Below are 19,246 nucleotides of genomic sequence, written 5' to 3'. Positions count from 1 at the left end.
GAGCGTGTATATTTTTTTTTTTTCAGTTGAATTTAGCGAAGAGACATTAGTAGTAGAAGCCTATCTCAATTAATTATGAGATTATTTGCAATTTGGAATTTTGGAGGGGAACCAAAGTTGAAAGAACATGAAGAGTTTTCTATATGAAAATTCAAAAATTAATTTCACAAGTCTTTCCTACTTTTTTCTTTTTCTCCCAATTCCTAGTTCACAATCAAGCCTAAAATGTCAACGGTCATATATCTTGTATGAGCTCCATTTTCAGAATATGAGGTTTCTCCTCTTTTGGTTATTTTTTTGTGACTAAAGATAAAAGATAAAAAGAAAAAAAACAAACAAACAAACACGCCAAATCACATAGTAGAGTTATAATCTAAAGAAATTAGATGAAGAAGGTCATTTGAAGGTTGTAGGTACTCCACATAATATTCTGTACTTAATAAAATTTTTTTAGTTATGAAGTTGGTGGCACTATTGGCTTATCTCTGGATCAAAGAAGAGAAACTCTAAGGGGCTAGCAGATTTTGTGGTTTTTAGCCATCAATTAGTCATTAATGATATTTTTAATGGTGTGAAATTGTATCTAATGGTGTAGAATCATTCAATTTCCTTTTGATGGTTAAGTGCTAGTCAGAATTTAACAAAAGTGCTGGCCTCCTAGCATTCCTCATCAAAGAAATATTAGCTCTCCAGTTTCATGTCAAGATATCTTGGACTTTATTCACCAAATTTTGCTTTTGCATTGCATCATCAAGTCTCTTTGTCTGCAAAGAAAAAGTCTCTAAGCAATTTGTTTCACACAAAACTTCCTGATAATCACAATCCAAACAAGAACAAGACCCCTCTAAATAGCATAGAGTTTAGCCCGAAGAACACTGTCAGTTATAATAAAATCACCATAACTCTTCAATTAACATCTATCAGAATTTCGAATAATACAAATAAAACCAACAATACCATTTTAACTATAAAGACTAGCCTCACAATTAATTTTAATAGCATTGATAGAGGGAGGTACCCAAAATAGCCAAGGAGATGGAGGACTTAAGAAATGATGCTTGGTACAAATAGTATGCAACTCCCTAATTGGCCCTCTAATCAAACTAATCACCTGTCCACATTCTAAGGATCTTCAAAGTTAAAAAGCTTATTATTCCTATCAGGCCAAATCCACTAAAGAGCCGAAAAGAAGATAAAAATTTACCATACTTGCAGCTGTCCTTTAACCAAAAGGATAGGTTAATGTTTGCTATAGTGAGACCCAAAGCAGTCCAAATTATATTAGCCTTGGGACAATTTCAGAGAGTATAGTGCAAAAGAGTTTTAGGAATAGCGTTACATCTGTGACATATATTAAAAGTAGTTAAACCACGACTATATCTGAAATTCGTCGAAGGAATAGCGTTATGAAGACAGAGTCATATCAAGAGTTTGTATTTTTCTGGGACATGAAGCTTCTAAATTCACAGCCAATTCTCCTCTTCTGCCCAGCTGATCTATCCGAGGCTTTCCAACTGCTTCTGCAATACACATCATATTCTCTTCTTGATAGCATCAAATAGGCAGCCCCGCAATTCAATTTCATAGTAACGTTGAACCAAAAGAATTTTCACCCGACCTAAAATCTTGTGTCTAAGGCTTCACCGCGACATAGTTCCTATCGATCAACCATGGGCCTCTTAGCACAACTCTCACTCTATCCTCTATTGAATTAAATTTCACAAGGAATTAGTCGTAACCAACGTCCAATAGATCATAACCGCCCTTTATACACCAAACAGAACTGAGTTTATGGATTAGCGCCGTATAACTATAATACTTGTCCAATACCTTGATCACAATACCATCCCTGTAAGGTTGTGCTAGAGCATTCCTTGCCTCCTCAGTAAAAGTCACACATGGTGGCATAGAGTCACCTTACTTCCCTTTCACAATACCTATTTTAACCTCGCTTAACGTCCCTGCCAAAGCAAAGGACGCAGCTGTTTTCTCGCCCCCCCACTTTGTCTCTAAACGACACTCTCAGAGGCTTAGCTACTCTCCCAAGATTATTTTCCTCCTTAACACTAGATACAAATCCTCCCCCACTCTCCATTTGTCTCTTCCGCCGGCATTACCAACGACCTCACTGTGTTTTTCCCATAAGGGTCCTCCCCTGCTCTCACCTTCTCTCATTGCTCCTTCTTCTTTTGGTTATGTATGCAAACATATGTTTTTTTTATTTAAAATTAAAAAATTAATTATTTACCACTTTTAAATGTAGTTACAAAAATATATCATTTTTTGTATTTAGTTGTGTTTTTGCACAAATATAAAATGAAAATAAGATTTTTTTGTTTTTTATGTGCATTTAGTTACATTTTTGAATTAAATGTAAAACAAGATCTTTTATATCTGTAATAGAGGCCTGCAAAAATACGGCAGAATCCTCTCCTATTATCGCAAAAGTACACAACGAAAAAATGAAGGTAAATTTTGAATTTCGTTTTCACACTACAAGCCTGCAAAAAAGACATGAAATAAAGTCTTTATAAACGCTCCCTTCGCCTGTGACAATGTGTTAAATTTCGAGTAAAGTACCAACCCGGTCCCTGTCCATTTCTCCGAATGACAACGCAACCCTTAACCAAAAACATGATCTATTTCGGTCCCTGACCATGTGCTCTGTTTGCCAACGCGGTCCTTCTGTGACTTTCACAGTGAAAACTCGATAGAAATTACTGACGTGTGTAGGCGAGTGGATGACATGGATGGCTTGGGCGGTTACGTGGAAGATGGAATCCCACATGGCTAGGTGAAATGTACAGGGTCCTTTCTGTCCTCGTCCACAACACAAAAACGCCATCGTTTTTAGGGTTCCAGGTGTCTTTATTAGACGAGTCTGGTCGTCTATCTTCCCTGTTTCGTGTATGGAACCGATACCAGCATGAGCAATAGCAGAGATCGTGGGAGTGAAAGAGATGCATCAAACGATGAGGGTAGGAGTATTTCTGTGAGCTCCGTTGGTAGTACTAGAGCGAGGAAGAAGAAAAGATTCGTTGTCCTGAGATGCAATTGTGGGATTCATGCAATTCTATTCCTTTCGTCAACACAGTCGAATCCTAATAGGCTATTCTTTGGATGCCCAAATTTCAAGGTATGAAATAATTAGTTATGTTCATATTCCTGCCAAGATCTGTAGCAAGCATCTCTTCATTGCAATTCTAGTTTTTCTTCTTTTTACTGTGCAGACTGCAGAATCTCATTGCAAATATTTTCTATGGCTGGATGAATATGTTTCACAATTTGAAGAGGAGCAAATAAATGATGACAGTCTTTATGGTCGGAATCCAAAGCAAAATCATTTGTTGGATACAACAATTTCTTTGGAGGAAAAAGTGACAAAGCTAGAGGACAGAGTTTCTGGGTTAGAGTTGTAGATGAAAAATTCTAGGCATGTTAAGTGTTATAGGTCTTTTAGTTATCCATTGATGGCTGTTGTGTTTGTCTTTGGAGTTGTATTTGCAAATTATCTCTGTTAAATTGGAAAGCAGATAGTTAGTGTATAATGTTGGTTTTGTGTTGAAAGTGCCTGTTGTTGAGATAGTTGTATCACTTAACAGTGTAAATCCGAATTTATTAAATGGAATAGTTGTGTTGTTTGTTTGGAAAAGATTGACTGTGTCAAAAAATAGAATGTGTTATACTCAAGTTCTTTCATTCCATGAAAAGCAATCCAATAATAACTAACAGTAATATGTAACATTAACAAGTTCATACAGTTACCAAATGTCAACATCTTGTGCACAAGGTGACTCCAAAAGTGGGCAACATATAGCCCTATATACCAACATCAGCAACACAAAGATAAATAGAGTATTATAGGTCCTTAATTCACATGGGCTATCAAAACAGAAAGCAAAAAACTGTTTGTTGTAGCTGTATGTAAGTTAGTTTATCAAAAAGACATCATCAACTTGTTGGAATATAAACGTAGGACTACACTTCTAGTTCTTCCTAGGAGGCCTAAATCCAAGAGTGGGAATGAACTTGAATAGTCTTGATGCAGTCCCGGAAGTTGTTGCGGCCATTGTCTCGACACTAAGACCATGTTGTTGACTTGGTTTAGGCATCTTTGATCCAGTAGGAACATTAATCCCATTGTTGGGTGGAATTTGTGTGTTGGTAGGAGTAGGAGGCCTGAATTGAGGTCCAATGATTAGAGGAATTTAATTCCCCATAGAACCTTGAACAAAGGTGGAGGAAATTGGTGGCCTAACAATTGGTTGCTTCATCCTTTGCGGAGGTGGGTTATGTAAGTTGGGGGGTCTCAGATGCTACCTGTAAACCAACAGTATTGCAATGTGTAAAACAAAAAATAAGATTAAGACATTGCTAAATATAATGCAATTGTGAATTATGTCACTTACAACATCTAGTTGGGGAGCAGACTGTGAAAGAGGAATTTCATCTCCTTGTCCCACTATTGAAACTTCTTTTGGTGCTAATTTAGGTAGTTTTTTTTTTTTGTTTTTTTGCCTTTGTCTACATTCATGAATAGTATACATCTCAATCTATAGTCAACAATAAAACTTATGAACACATTTAAACTAAGTAACCCTACAAACTACTTACCACATGATCCAGAGAAGTTCCTTTAACACTAGCATTCAGATTGTTTTCCTCACCAACCCGGTTTTGTGTGTGTCATTATACAGAGATGGCAATTAAATGCTTCATCAATTTTTGCAATGACAATTAAAAATCTGACCAAACTATCATGTGACACTTAAATCCTTAACCATTCTAATTATACGATAAATCAAACCTTAAAGAACCTTATATGATAAATCCTTAACCATTCTAATTATATGATAAACTATCATGTAACCTTAAACCCTCACCATATTCAGTGTCCTCATCAAAAGTGTCATAGGTTGTTTTACCCTCATCTCCAGATGAAACTGGACTGTTGAACACCTTACTTTCATACTCATAAGGTTTCTCATATTCACTATCCAGCTCTGCTACAATTGGGTCTGGTACATGGTCTTCAGCTCCATCAGCAGCATTTGTTGCATCCTGTCCAGCAGGCCCATGTTTTCTGGAGCTTCTTGGGCCTCCAAGCTCTAGCCCAGGCCCACTGTTCTCTCCCTGCATACCTTACTTATCAAGCCCCTCCGTTAGCACATGTTTTCTCCTAGCACTAGAGTATTTTCTACTAGCCCTTTTCTTAGTTGTTTTAGGGGACATCTTTGGCCCATCTTCTGCTAACTTAGTCCCTTTCTTCTTAGCCACACCAGTTTTATTTCTTCCTTTAGGTGACATCCTCTCCTTAACTTGAGTCTTCTACTTGTTCTTCTTCTTAATCAAGTTGTCATCACTCCCACTGTCATCAAACTCATAACCAGGAGGAGGCGGTTTATAAGCCTCATCCTCAGTGCTTTCGTATCCATCATCAGAGGAAGATGATGATGACTTAAGGGAAATGCCATCACTAGAAATCACAACGTCCTTCCCAACCCCCTCACCAACTACCTCTGATAAGTCCACAGGATGATCAAAGTAGATGTAAAATTCATCTGTATGCCTGTTCTTATTAATACCCTTCCTTAGTTCATTAATTTTTTTATCCCCGTGAATGGCATGAAGTCCAGATTCCATATCAGGGGCAGTCATGTCACACCAGTATATTGCCTTAAACTCCACGTAGCCTCAACCAAATAAAAGTAATTAATCAGGTCAACATCCATTGGTGGCTACCTATGAACTTTTCCATGCATGTAGCTAAGAAATCCTTCACTGCCCTTCTTGAAATTCCCCCCATGGTGAAACACAGGGGTTACCAGACATTCAGACATCTGGAAAAATGCAAAAAAATTTTGTTAACTCCTAATTCAAAAGTTTAAACATGCAACATAGTTTCTTCAATCTTACATCAATTTAAACAACCAATCCTAATAATCTGTTCCAACTTTCACTAATTTTTTAACACATCTCTACACTTTCATCTTATTTAAATACATAAAACTCATAGGATATATGGCAACAGAAATAATATTTTAACCTCTCTATACCCCCACTATGGCTAAATGCAAACAACAATTGTAGAATGAGGACCACACACAAGCAAAACAGTGAAAGGGACAGTAGCGACACCAACTTGTGCTGTGTGCCGAACCGTCCAACTTCCGTCAACAGCGCTGTCCAGCAACTGTCTACATCTCCATCAAAAGCTTCGTCAGTAACCTTGTCACCAAGCTTTTTACCACTCACCCCTGCCTTGATGGAGTAGAGAGCTGTCTGCTAGGGTTTAGAATGTAATTGTGTTACAGAGTCAAGGCGCGAAACCAAACGACGCCTGGAACCCTCAAAACGATGGCGTTTTGTGTTGTGGACGAGGACAGAAAGGACCCTATCTATTTCACCTAGCCACGTAGGATTTCATCTTCCACGTAACCACCCAAGCCATCCATGTCATCCACTTGCCTACACACGTCAGCAATTTCCGTCGAGTTTTCGCCGTGAAAGTCACAGAAGGACCGCATTGGTAGACGGAGCACATGGTCAGGGACCGAAATGGATCGTGTTTTTGGTTAAGGGTCGCGTTGTCATTCAGAAAAATGGATAGGGACCGGGTTGATACTTTACTCTTAAATTTCTCTTACCATCTATGATAGTAAAAGGGTTGAAGGAGTGAGTGAAAAGGTTGAAAAAAGGAAGTAAAAGAAGAAAAGCAATTATGACGGATAATGTTCAGCACCGATGAGAATCATAGGATTTTTACATTAGTCAACTCAATGAAAATAGACACATTGTCGGTTATATGAATGAAGAGCAGGTTAGTAATTCTTATATGAATTTGAATTATTCTATTCATTTTTATTTAATAGTTGGTATTAATATATTAATATTTAAAATTTGATTTTAATTTTTTTATTGATATTGATTTTATAATTTATAGTTTGTTTAGCATTTTTTTATATATCAGGTGTAGAAAATTAAGTTATAAAAATGTGAAAAATAATATACTTTTATGTTTCAAGTGTATTTGAATGGTCAGATATTATGTACATGTGATTTAGTAATACATAGATTAATAAATTAATATTTAGAAACAAAATTTAAGTTTAAAAGTTTATTTAATATTGAACAGAGATGGAGGTTGTTGTTTTCTTAAAGAAACAGAGATTTGGTTGAGGGATCGCCGAATGTACTCCTTCCCTATCTGGAGGAGGCGGATTTTTCCCATACTATCTAAATTAGAGACTTTATCTGAAGAAGCCAAAGTGGTCCATCTGTAGTGAGAGGAGTTCGATTCTCAAGACTTGTTACCATTTGGTCAAGCTCGTCATACAAGTTACCAAGAAGGAGTTTGGAGAGATATAAAAGTGATTTGCTTTCATGGATCAGGACAGCAAGGAATTGATAAAGCCTTTGCATAGTAACACTTCGAGAACCAAAAACCACAACATTTAACCAAAAACATAAAAAGACTGTATGTTCGTCATCAAAAATGGGATCTTTACCTTGACCCATGTTATTTTTTATGAATTCTCCATAAGAAGAACTCTTCCAATTGATTTTATATTTCTTTTCTGGTTTCATGTTCTACGTAATATCGACCCTAGAAGGATTTAACCCTGTAATAGCTGCTACATAAAAAAAGAGTTGGGCCAACCATCCCACATGGCAAGTGAAAGTTGTTAGTCGACCGACTCTAGAAGTACAAGGTAGCCCCGATCATCCAATAGTGAGTGGTAAGTTGATATTGGGATAATCGAAGCAAGTCATATATGCCATGCCAGACCCAAAAGTCTTTCTTTTCTGGTTCAATCTTTTTGAACTAGGCTATCTAGTTTACACTCTTTGAAGAAGTCTTAGGGTTGTTCCAAAATAGTTTTGTATGATCATCGAAGGAAGTCATGTATATGTCCTTTTTTATTAGCAGCTCTTGACCAGGGATAGAAGAAAAAAAAGGGAGAACTCGATCGATTTCTAAGGGGGGAAGCAAAGGGCTCAGAAAACAATGCATTTGATCATCAACAGTGAAAGAAAAAAGGATTTTTTCTGCATTGGCAACATTAATAGGGTCTTCAATAATAATATCATGATTCTGAGTTATAATTCGAAGGTTCATACATGTGATTTTTCTCCATGGTCTCTTTTCCTTTTGCGGAAGGAGAAGATTTGCTACTAGTGGCCATGGTGATTATGGAAAATGCACAGTGACGAGATGAGTAAAATAAGAATACTCCTTTATGAAATGGATATATCAGAATTAATGGTTCCAAATATATATAGCTAGTATATGAAACATACCTTGAAAAGAGAAGTAGATGGAGATGAGCTTTATGAGCAGTGAGAGGTCTAGGAAGAAGTTGCGCTCTGCTTTTAGATGCAAAACTTGAAAGATGAAATAATTTCGCACTGGTAAGAAGAAGATAAATTTAACTCTCCCGAACAATAAAAGAATGTGAAGAAGATGTTTCCTACTTTTAGGTGCAGAATTTGGAAGGTGAAATAATCTTTTGTGATGAAGAAGTTTTTGGAAAAGATTCTAAAAAGTTGATAAAGTGGTATTTATAAGCGAAATTGAAAAGTTTTTGAGTTGAGGAGAGTTGAAACGCCCAAAATTAATGGAGAAGTGTACATGATGGAACACACATTTAATGAAAGTGACGAAGTGGAGCGATTTTCAAAATTTGGTGTCAGTTGGAAATTCCAAACGTTTTGGGTTTAGATTTTGTTTTCTTAAATGTTTTAAATAAAAGAGAAAAGAAGTTTTATTGAATCGACACATTCTTTGTTTTAAAAAAAGAATCGTCAATTCAAGGGAGAAATTTGTTGGCTAAAAATAATTTTAATTTGATGATGAACAAATCAAAGACATTTGTCTAGATTATGTCGAGAAAGTGCTCAAGGTGATCGAAGAGAAATCATCAATGAGTAGGCTAGGTTGATCGAATATGTATATCGAAAATGAGGATTTGTGATCGAAGCTAAGCAACGGGGAGGCCAATAATTGAGGTAGTTGAAGACGGTTATCACACTATTATTGTGGCAGGAACATTTATGTTTGATTTTCTTGTATGTGGAGCACGTGAAAGAATGTTGATTGGTTAAAAATGGCTATAAATAGACATAGTTTGAAAGGAACAGAAATCGAAATTTATTTTTAGAAAAAAACTCTTACAATATCACATCCCTAGAGACTTTCTGATCTTGCTCAAAGTTTATTTTTTCTGTAGAGTTTATTCCATCGTCTTTACTTTTCATTTTAATTTCCCTTACAAATTTTCTTTCCAGCGATTTACTTTTCCTACAAACTCCTTTTCTTTCGTTCTTTGATTTCAATGTATTCGAATCTTAAAATCCTTTGATCATATCAAAGGCAATGTTATTGCTTCCTTTTAATTTAGCCGTTTACTTTATTTCTCTTGTATCTTTTCCATTTCAAATCTTGTAATTTTTGTCTTTTGTTTCTACGTTCTTTCTTTTCATCACTAGTCCAACGAGAGTTTTTGATACACAATTAAAAACTAGAATTCTTAAAGAGAAGTAGGTTTCACTCCCAAATAATTAGATATCGAACCAACCCAAATTTACTAAAAATCGGCATAATACTAATTTTACTTACAGTGCAATTTGAATTGGATATTTTTTATTTTTAAGAAAATCAAATCCAAGCTGATCTAATTTCAAGCATTTTGAATTTCAACCTCAAATCATAACAATAACATAATAAGCCCTTACACAAAAAAAAAAAAAAAAAAACATAATAAGTGTTAATAGTATATTACAAAATCAACAATAACATAACAATAAAAATAAAATTATAAATTGGTTAAAATAAAAAAAAAACTAAATTCATAAATATTCATTAAGTAATAATAATATATGAATAAGATAAAAATATATAACAAACTAAATATATTTTAAATAAAATTTTATTGTGCACTTTGCATTGGATTATATTGATTTTGATAAATAGATCCAAAATCCAACTCAATTCATACTCTTAATAAAATTGAACAGATAAATAATTTAATTTAGATCGATTTAAATTTAACGCTCTTAATTGCAAGTGTGGAAAGTAAGTAAATCCATGTTGGGCTATTCATAAATTTGAGATATTTAAAAGCAATTGTAACTTTTATTTTAATTTTAATTTTGTGTGCTTTACAATGATTTATAAATGTTGTATACTTGTATAAGCGTTCTCTAGGTTGTCCATGACAAAGCTTCCTTCAGTTATTCAAACTTAAAATAAGAGAAGTATTTTTATTTCATATACTTATAGATTATTATGTGAATCGACAACTTTTGGAAAATAACAAAACTAATAATTAATCAATAATCTCGCTTGTCACTTCTCTCTCCTCACCTCTTACCCTCAAACCTCCAAATATATATATTTTCAAAAAAAAAAAAAAAAAAAACTCGTTCTCAAACACGACGTTATCACCATCATTATCACCAATAAATTCAAGTAATCATCATCACTACACAACCAGAAAAGGCATAAGTAAACAAAAAATATCCTGATTCTTTGTCTTATGGACCGCTAATGTGGGGAATAAATTCTTTCAACTTGATTTTAACTTCTGAACCAAAGAAAATATAAAAGAAGGAAAAGTCTAGGCGACAACAACTTTATTAAATTCTGCCCAACATGTAATCAGCAAAGAAAAGTAAACCATTAGATGAAAGTTCACACCAATCTCACACCATTAAAATCATCATTGATGACTATTTGATGGCTACAAATCACAAAAGTTACTAGCCCTCTAACATTCCTCGTAAAAGAAAGAAACATTTTTTTCCCTTCTAGTAAGATTATATTACAGTAAGTCAGTAATTATAATATTTTGAAAATATTATTAAAATTAAAATAATATTTTTTATTTTTAATATTTTAAATAATTATTATTAAAAAAATATTATCTAAATATTATTTTAATTTTTGCAACATTTGCATAACACCAAAGCGTATTCTAAAATCCTAACTTTGTTTTTCAATAAACAAAGTAACGTCAATGGTTGTTTACTTTCTAGAAACCTTTTCCCATTAGATCATCGTTAACCTTTGTTCAGATGTCAATTATAGTTGCACAACCAGGAGTCGAGGACGTGGTTTGAAATCGTACTATGGTAGTGTCAATTCAATTTAAGGTGCTGAGCCCGACAAACTATTCCGACATGCTCATCCTCCAGCACGAGATGGACCCTTCAATCAGTCGTAATTGCGGAGCAAAGTGAGGCCTTCCAAAAATAATAAACAGCAGAATAGAAGAGCATCATCATGAAAGGGGAGACAATAAGCAGAGACAAGGCTAAAATATTTATATTTCGACTTTGATTTTGTTGGCATGCAACCTGGGATGCCATGCTTTACAATATCCCAACATTTGTTACATCCTTAACAAACATAAGCACCCTCACGTCACCTAAAACATCTTATCATCTTCCAACACGCTTTTCCCACTATTCAGAGTCAGACTCCACGTTGTTCATAGCTTTTAACCCTCTAGGTCTCTGCACCAAAATGAAAATTACAATATATTATAGCTGCAACCAAAGGGGGAAAGGAAAATAATGGAAGATACAATACAACGAATCTTCCTTTTTCCAGGTAATCGAGGGAGGAAGGGGGAAGAGGGGGGGGGGGGGTTCAATTACAACGACGTTACCTTTTTGGAAATCTTCTTCTCCCTAACTTCGTACCGTTCCAAGGTAAGATCGGACAGCCATGCTCCTGGACTTACCAGCTGCAATAGATCAAAATTCCCAAATGTAAATTCACAGCACAACTCATAATGCAGCAGGAAAAACAAAAACGGAAAGAAAATACGAACAGATAGGGGGTTAGCTAATGATTCTTCCGAATGCGTGGAAAACTTAGCCCGGACAGTAAAACTATGCATGAGTTTCATCCATCCATAAAAAGTTTCATCTTAATCTTTTACCCAACCAAAAAAGGCCCAAATAATTCTTTTCGTCGACTACAACTGGCACTACCAACACTCATGCCAATAGCAGGGTGATACAAAATCCAGTATGGCAATTGGCAACCACACCATTCCGGCTTACTACTGCCATATACATCCAACATCGAAGGTCACCCTCCATAACCCAGACCCTACAAAGTACAAACCATCGCACGTGCCCCAACGAAACCCTATAACCTCATCGAAACACAGCTTCGTCGTCCCATTTTCGTTTTTCCCCTAAAATGTAGCGGACTAGCTGTAGACTTAAATAATAATAATAATAATAATAATAATAATAATAATAATAATAATAATAATAATAATAAGCAGTAACATATTTTTTTTTTTTGAATAAAATATAATTAGCATAGTCACTTTTTGAATAAAATTTAATTCTGAGATAAAATGCCCTCTTAAATTAACAGTCACTTTTTGAATAAAATTTAACAATAACATTTTTAATTTTATAACTGAATATTTTTTATTATATTATTAACATAATATATTTTTATTATAATTTTTAATAATTAGAGATTTTGTTTTTCATAGAGATTTTTTCATGTTATGGATTAACATATTATAAATTATTCCCAGTATAACATATTATACGCCAAAAACAAATTCAAGTTTAACTGTTAAAAAAATATTTAACGTTTCTTTTTTTAAAATACAATTCTTGAAAGTAGTAGTCGTGCTGGCCGAATCCACGAGGCCCAATTTAAAGTTAATGTTAAACCCGCATCAAGTGGTCAACTATGCCTTTAATAATACTAATACTCAAGATAAATAATAGGAAAAGTTCCGTAAAACAAAATGATTTAGTAAAATAATAGAATAAAAAATTATCACCATTAAATTTATAACTTTATCACATATGAATAGTACTATTTTACTTTGAGAGAAATTAAATATTTTTTATTCATTTTACTACTTAATAATAAGTATAGTTTCAATGTATTTTATACTAAATTAATATGTAACGAATTAGAAAAGAGTTTCATTTTTTAATTTTCAGGACTATGGTATTGATAACGGCCACCCACCCTCACTGCTCCAAGGCCGTGTCATATGCTTTTGAAAAATGGCAAAGAAGCACAAATTAAATTCCCCGTAGGCTTCCTAACAAATATTTGGTGGCCATTCGGTGTGAACCAAGCTCACCCTGACGCGTGTACCCAAATTCCACAGCTGCCAACCATATATGGCTTTCCTAGCGACGGGGCCGAATAAAATACAAAAGCAAAAACGGGGGCACCCCCGTACTAACTTGCACAAAGGGAATAAAGAATATTAAACAAAACAAAAATCACATACTAAAATATACTTTAGCTGGTGTCAATATCCACTTTAATATTTTATATGCTTGCTTACATGACAATTTTTGCAGATAATTATACCATCCTCCTCCTTGTTGAGTAACAAATCAACTTCCTAAAAGTTCTAAACAAAGTCATTTATCCAAATTCTAATTTGAAAACCGTGATATATATATATAGTTTTATTTCAAAAAAGAGACATAAAATTATTGAATCAAGTTGCATATAATATATCGTACGGAAGACAAAGTTAATAAATAATAATTGAACTTGAGGAAATTAGAATGGAAAAATAGAAATAATTAAGAGCAGAAGAAGGAGAGTTCTTACATTGAGGGTGCGTTGTATGAATTTAGCTCTCTTCTTGGGTCTCTGAGGGAGCTTTGTACCCTTAATGGCGAAAAAATCTTCTTCCTTCTCCTTGTTGGTCAAGGCAATCACGAACTTAGGTGGCCACACCTGCGGAACCGCATCCCCGCTGCCGGAGGGTGACCCACCCTTTTTGCTATCGTGCGCAGTATCCGATGAGGCAGCGGACTTATTATTGTCGTTATGGTGATGATGGTGGTGGTGGTTGTTGTTGTTGTGCGTACCTCTCTTATCGTGCGCACCCCTATCCGGCGACGCAATTCCCCTAACACCCCCGTTGCTCTGCCCTCCTACTACTCCTCTCATAGCACTTGAAGTCTCCGAGTTCCTAAAATTTACAAGAAAACACAAACAAAACTCACATGTAAGGTAATTATGTGACTATCTTAACCGTAAGAAACATGAATCCACATCACATGCGACTATATAATAAATAGCAAAAATAAAGATGCATTTGGGAGGTAGTTTAGGAGTAAAATATTGTGGAAAAGTAACTGGGGAGTAGTGAGTTTACGAAATTAACCTTGAGGGGTCGATCTAAACTAGATCGAAGGGTGAGAATAGGGAGGGGCTGGAATCTAGACGGGTTTGGCGTAAAATATGGGCTGGTATTTGGCCCCTTGCGTGACTTTGTATTTGTGTAGTGTTGCGCTGTGCTTTGAAGGTGGGTCGTTTAATTTATTTTTTTCCCTAAATGCAGTGAAATGAAATAAAAAAAAGGTTTATAGATTAGATCATGAGATATTTCATATTTGAGATGAGAGACCTTAGAGAATGAATCGAGAGGAGGAAGGAGTGTGTGATTCCCTATAACGGGTACAGCTGGTTCCGCGGGATATTTGGAGCCGTTGGATCTTAGAGTGCTTTTGGGTAAAGCAAAGATGGAGATTGCTACGTGGTGAGATGTTAAATGGAAGTGACCGGATCTGAGACCTGGTCCCTTCATCCGACGGCTAAAGTAGAAAAGGACTTTTTGTTAAACACGTGGATGGAAAATGTCCATTCCATGTTTCCAACAGAGTCTGTAGTAATTGTTGATATGATATGATAAGGAAGGTGGGGTTTTTGTTTCCGCAATCCGCATCGTAGATGTAGATCCAGAACCAGAACTTGCAGAATCACTATTCCTCTCCTTATCTATCTACCTATGCCGGAGGATAGATCGAAGAATTTCTATAACTCCATCAATCATATACATGCTTACATGAAAAACAATCAAACACAGGCAGCGTATCCAAAACAGAAAATAAATAAATAGTTAAATACATAAAAAGAATCATAAACAGAGAAAAGCTTTAATTGCCACAATAAATGAAATACCAGATGAAGATTTCACAGAGCTGGAGAAACTATCTACATACATTTTAGGCAGATTTTGCGAATCATATGCATAAAACACGAGAAATATAAAAACGGAAAAATAGCAGAACCCAAGAAATTTCAAACATGAACTCTGACATTTACCTGATTGGGATTATTAGAATCGTTAGTTGTTAGTTAACGATTACCACGCTAATACGAAAGAGTATAAAGAAGGCAGTTATGAACTAGATTTATATATTTTATGTGTCTAAATATTCAAGGCGTTGATCCTAATTCTGTTGGGCATTTTCCTTACTTAGAGGTAATAATATCTAAGTCCAAATATAATTTGAAAGGAAGAAAGGAAGGGGATCTCACGCACATACCGTGAGCTCCTCTTTATTCTTCAATTCGGATGAGGCAACCGCAAGGACCTGACCAATTGGAGAGTGGACAAAATATAAGCCTCTTAGTCATGATAAATGCTTATCATTCAGCCCAGTTAGGTACAATAATAACTCAGCCCAATTTTTAATACTATGGAAACATTTTTTAAGCCGGTGATTCTTTGCCTGACATTTGAGACTCACAAGTTGCCATCACCATATATAGTCGGCCATCGCACCAATAATTATGGCGGAAATGGGGAGCGAAACAAGATTTAAAGGTGCTACCATACATGCATGCATAGTTAGTTCCACAAACCTGCCCCACTACTTGGCCACTACTCTTTCAGTTTCTTTCAACTCATGCTTTCCCACCTATGCCACTTTTGTTTTCTATTGAACAACCGAGAAAACACTATTCACTGCTACAGAGTTATCCGATAACATATTTTACACCACCTCCATATGCTTGATTAGAAATTAAAACAAATCTAGATTAAAATTCGTAATGGAATATTTTCATCGATAACCACAACAAGAAAAGAAAACAAATCCTTTGCTGAAAATAATTACACAACACATGTGGACGATAAGTCCACAATACAAGCCCCGACTCGTTGGATTTTTTAATTTATATTTCACATAGAAAAAGCAAGAGCATGGCCCACGCGCCAGTGCGCCACCAACACGAACCTTACCCTTGTCATCAAGATAGGTTAAGACTTAAGATACTAATCAAGCCAAAAAAAAATAATAATAAAAATAAAAAGAAAGGAAACTATAAATCATGCTCTAAAAAATTTTTGGTACATAAATTAATATAAATTTCATAGGAAAAATATAAAACACAAAAATCTCTTATTTCTCCTTTATTTTGTTACTCTTTCTTTTCATTCTAAAATTGTACCCGTTCAGATCTAAAGCCGTGGACAACGCATCTGAATCTGGGACTCTCTTCAGTCACAATCAAAAGGGAATAAAAAAGCAGGCATTAAATTCAAACACAGAATTACAGTTCACTTATTAATATGAAGGAAGATTTGAATGCAGAAGAAAACAGAGAAGGAGCATGGTAATTGGCAATTCAGTTACCTGAGAATTCGTTGCTGCGGCGAAGATGGGCGTTGACGGAGATTGGGATATCCGTTAGTTTGATGATGATTATGATTATTATTGGCGAGGGTAATATTGTTATTATTGAGACCAAGTGGGGGCTTATTTAAAGAGTCTTTATCGGTTCTAACGACCCGGCGATCCACCCGAACCGTTGTCCTCTGGACCGGTGCAGAAGAGTCATCTTTGTCCTTGTCCTTAACCTGCACCTTCATGCACCTTAGTCTTTTCCGGTTCCCCCACTGCAACACCAAATCCGGCGTCGTTGTGTGCCTCGTCCCATCGGAACTCGCCCTTAACACCAAAGACCCTTCCCCACCTCCGCCGTTAACGTTATTGCTGCTCCGAACAACCGAAGAAGACTCTTTATCCATCTCCTCTTTGTTGTTCCACCTGTGCCATTGAAAAGGTCAAGTAACCGCTGTAATTTCTTATATTATGACAAGAAGCTATTAAAATCATACATTGGTACATCTTTTTTCATGTAAGCAATTGAGATTGGCTTTGATTTTGAACTTAATAATCTACGAGATGTGCATCCAAGTGTCTACGATTTCCAATGAATAGAGAAAGGATAAAAGAGATGAGAATTGTGTGAGGCGTGAGGCGTGAGGCGTGAGACGTGAGCATCTTTTACAGCTTCACTGAGTCAACATCGAAAGATGGACGATGGCAAACAAATGAGGGAGGCGCAGATATTATTGAAATATTTTTGGTAATCCAGTTTTACATTGAAAATCGGAGCCTCCAAGTTCGAATTGTTTTCCCCCAATTCTGAAAACCAAGACAATGTGGAAAAATCGAACAACGAGGTGGAAGAAGAAGTTATAAATACAGAAAAGGGGAAAATGAAAACGGAACTGAGACCAGAGATTTTTGCAAGCCATTAATTGATATTAAAGAATAAGAAGAAAGAAAACAGAGAGAGCCACCAAAATAGGAGTGAGGAAAAGAGATCGAGGAAACTGCAAAGGAGTAATGAAAATCAATGTCTCTCACGTAAACTTACACTTGATGAACAATCAATTCCTTCTGGAACTACCGCAACCGAAGAAAATAAACAAGCGAGTTTTCGATTTCCTGCAGAAGAAGAAAACGTAAGGAAGGAGAGAAAGAGAGATGAATCAGAGAAGCTATAGCCAGCAGATAGAAACGAACATCAAAATTGGATTCACCGCTGCAAGGTTGCGATGAGGAGAATCAAACGCACACAGTTCCAGCTCTGATTAACTTTGTTTAGTTTCTCACCTAAATCTGGTTCCCCTGTCGCATGAGACGGAGAAAGCTTCCCGATTTCAGTTCCTAGGCTCTGCAGAAATGCGAATCTATGTCTAAAATCCAAATAATGGCGACATTTCAGAGCTTCTGTCTCCGACTATGGCTGTAAAATCAAGTCGGCCACGATCGTCCCTGTAATACAGGACTATCGAAGTTCAGAGCTCCAAAATCCGTGATTTTCCAAGAAAAAAATGTATCTGCAGATGCACCAGAAATGGCAAACAAACCAACTTAGCACAGAGAAGAGAAGGGGGAAAAAAAGGAAGAGAAGAAAACTCCGGCTCAATTCCCTACCTTAAGAAGGGAAAAATCTTCACGAGCGCTAGAATATATCAATGAAACTAAGGAAATCTAATTCACTTGAGAATTCCAAAATCAAACTCTGCTATAATCCGGCAAATCCTCTCTGAACATGCATCTGCAAACAAAAATGAGCCACCAACACAAAATAAAAAACAATCCAAACTCCACATAGAAAACTGAAAAAGACGAGCTTCTTCACCGTGAAGATAAACAAAAGGACATAATCGAAAAGAGAAATTGAGGCCTTGTAAATTGTAGACCTCATTCAATTTGAGAAAAGTGGCAGATCCTCAACATTCACCGTGTTCAGCAGAAAAAAATGGCGAGAGAAAGCGCTACTAGCTTGAAGGAGATAGATATATATATAAATATAATGAGAAAGACACAGAGGACAAAGAAGAAGAAGAAGGGGGAAGGGTAGAGAAGGAGCTGGTTGTTCTGGTTTCTTTTCTGATAGAACGAAAATGGTGAGGAGCATGGTTTATGTTTATATACATCATTGTGCTACACTCCTTATCACCAACCGTCCACTCCCACAACTTGTGACCGTAGATCAACGATCTCACGGCTCATATCTATCGCAACCCTAAACCATTCACGGTTCACCCTATTTCAAACCCGTTACCTCAATACTTCCCCTCAGCCCTTAACGCCGTTAGTTAATGTTTGCAGTTTCCTTACGGCGTTAAGTACTTTGACGGAATCAGTTCAGTCGTCAGATCCCAATTATTAATTGCTACTTATTTTTGTACATTAATTTTTTTCTTTTCTTTTCTTGTTTGGGTCTCAGTTGAGTTGAGTTGAGTTAAGTAGATGAGTCCATTACCGCGCCCAGAACCAGAAATGATATTTATTGGGCTGGGTGCAGGATGTTTAACTTAACTAGGGTTAGTTAACCCTGTTTTGGGGGTAAACTGGAACCTAGGAACCGGTTATGTAAGACTTAGACCTAGTAACTGTGGGTATGGTTCGATGACAGTTGTGTTTGTGATGTTGGGTGTACGTGGATGGGACTTGGAATGGGTATAGTATAAATAATGAAAGCTTAACTTGAATCTAGCAAGCAACTACGGATTGACCAGATCTTCACCTCCCCATTTATTTGCATTTTACCGTGCAAGTTAAAAATAATAAATATTATTTAGTATGACTATAAAATATATTAGTTTATTATCGTATATGTAAAATTTTAAATCTTTAATATCTT

The 19,246-nt window shown here is 35.8% G+C and overlaps 1 protein-coding gene across 4 annotated transcripts; it reads right to left on the bottom strand.

The window, feature by feature from the left end:
* Positions 1-11,311: 11,311 nt before the first annotated feature.
* Positions 11,312-18,500, bottom strand: LOC107606333 (uncharacterized). Of its 4 annotated transcripts, none has more exons than XM_088493038.1 (8): positions 18,300-18,500; positions 18,031-18,154; positions 17,707-17,933; positions 17,468-17,538; positions 16,438-16,851; positions 13,619-13,985; positions 11,673-11,750; positions 11,312-11,517 (listed from the first exon to the last, which is right to left on the bottom strand). In XM_088493038.1, exons 5-8 carry the CDS (start codon positions 16,830-16,832, stop codon positions 11,467-11,469), a joined length of 891 nt encoding a protein of 296 aa, XP_088349164.1. In that variant the 5' UTR covers positions 16,833-16,851; positions 17,468-17,538; positions 17,707-17,933; positions 18,031-18,154; positions 18,300-18,500; the 3' UTR covers positions 11,312-11,466. The 4 variants fall into 4 exon arrangements, with proteins under 4 accessions (XP_088349164.1, XP_088349165.1, XP_088349166.1 ...); XM_088493039.1 differs by having other exon boundaries at positions 17,617-17,933; positions 18,300-18,499; XM_088493040.1 differs by having other exon boundaries at positions 17,707-17,868; positions 18,300-18,499.
* Positions 18,501-19,246: the final 746 nt, after the last annotated feature.

Source organism: Arachis ipaensis, chromosome B7 (assembly GCF_059453495.1).
Source record: "Arachis ipaensis isolate K30076 ecotype BB chromosome B7, ASM5945349v1, whole genome shotgun sequence".
NCBI classification, from domain to species: Eukaryota; Viridiplantae; Streptophyta; class Magnoliopsida; order Fabales; family Fabaceae; genus Arachis; species Arachis ipaensis.
This window is presented reverse-complemented; position numbering and strand designations above follow the sequence as displayed.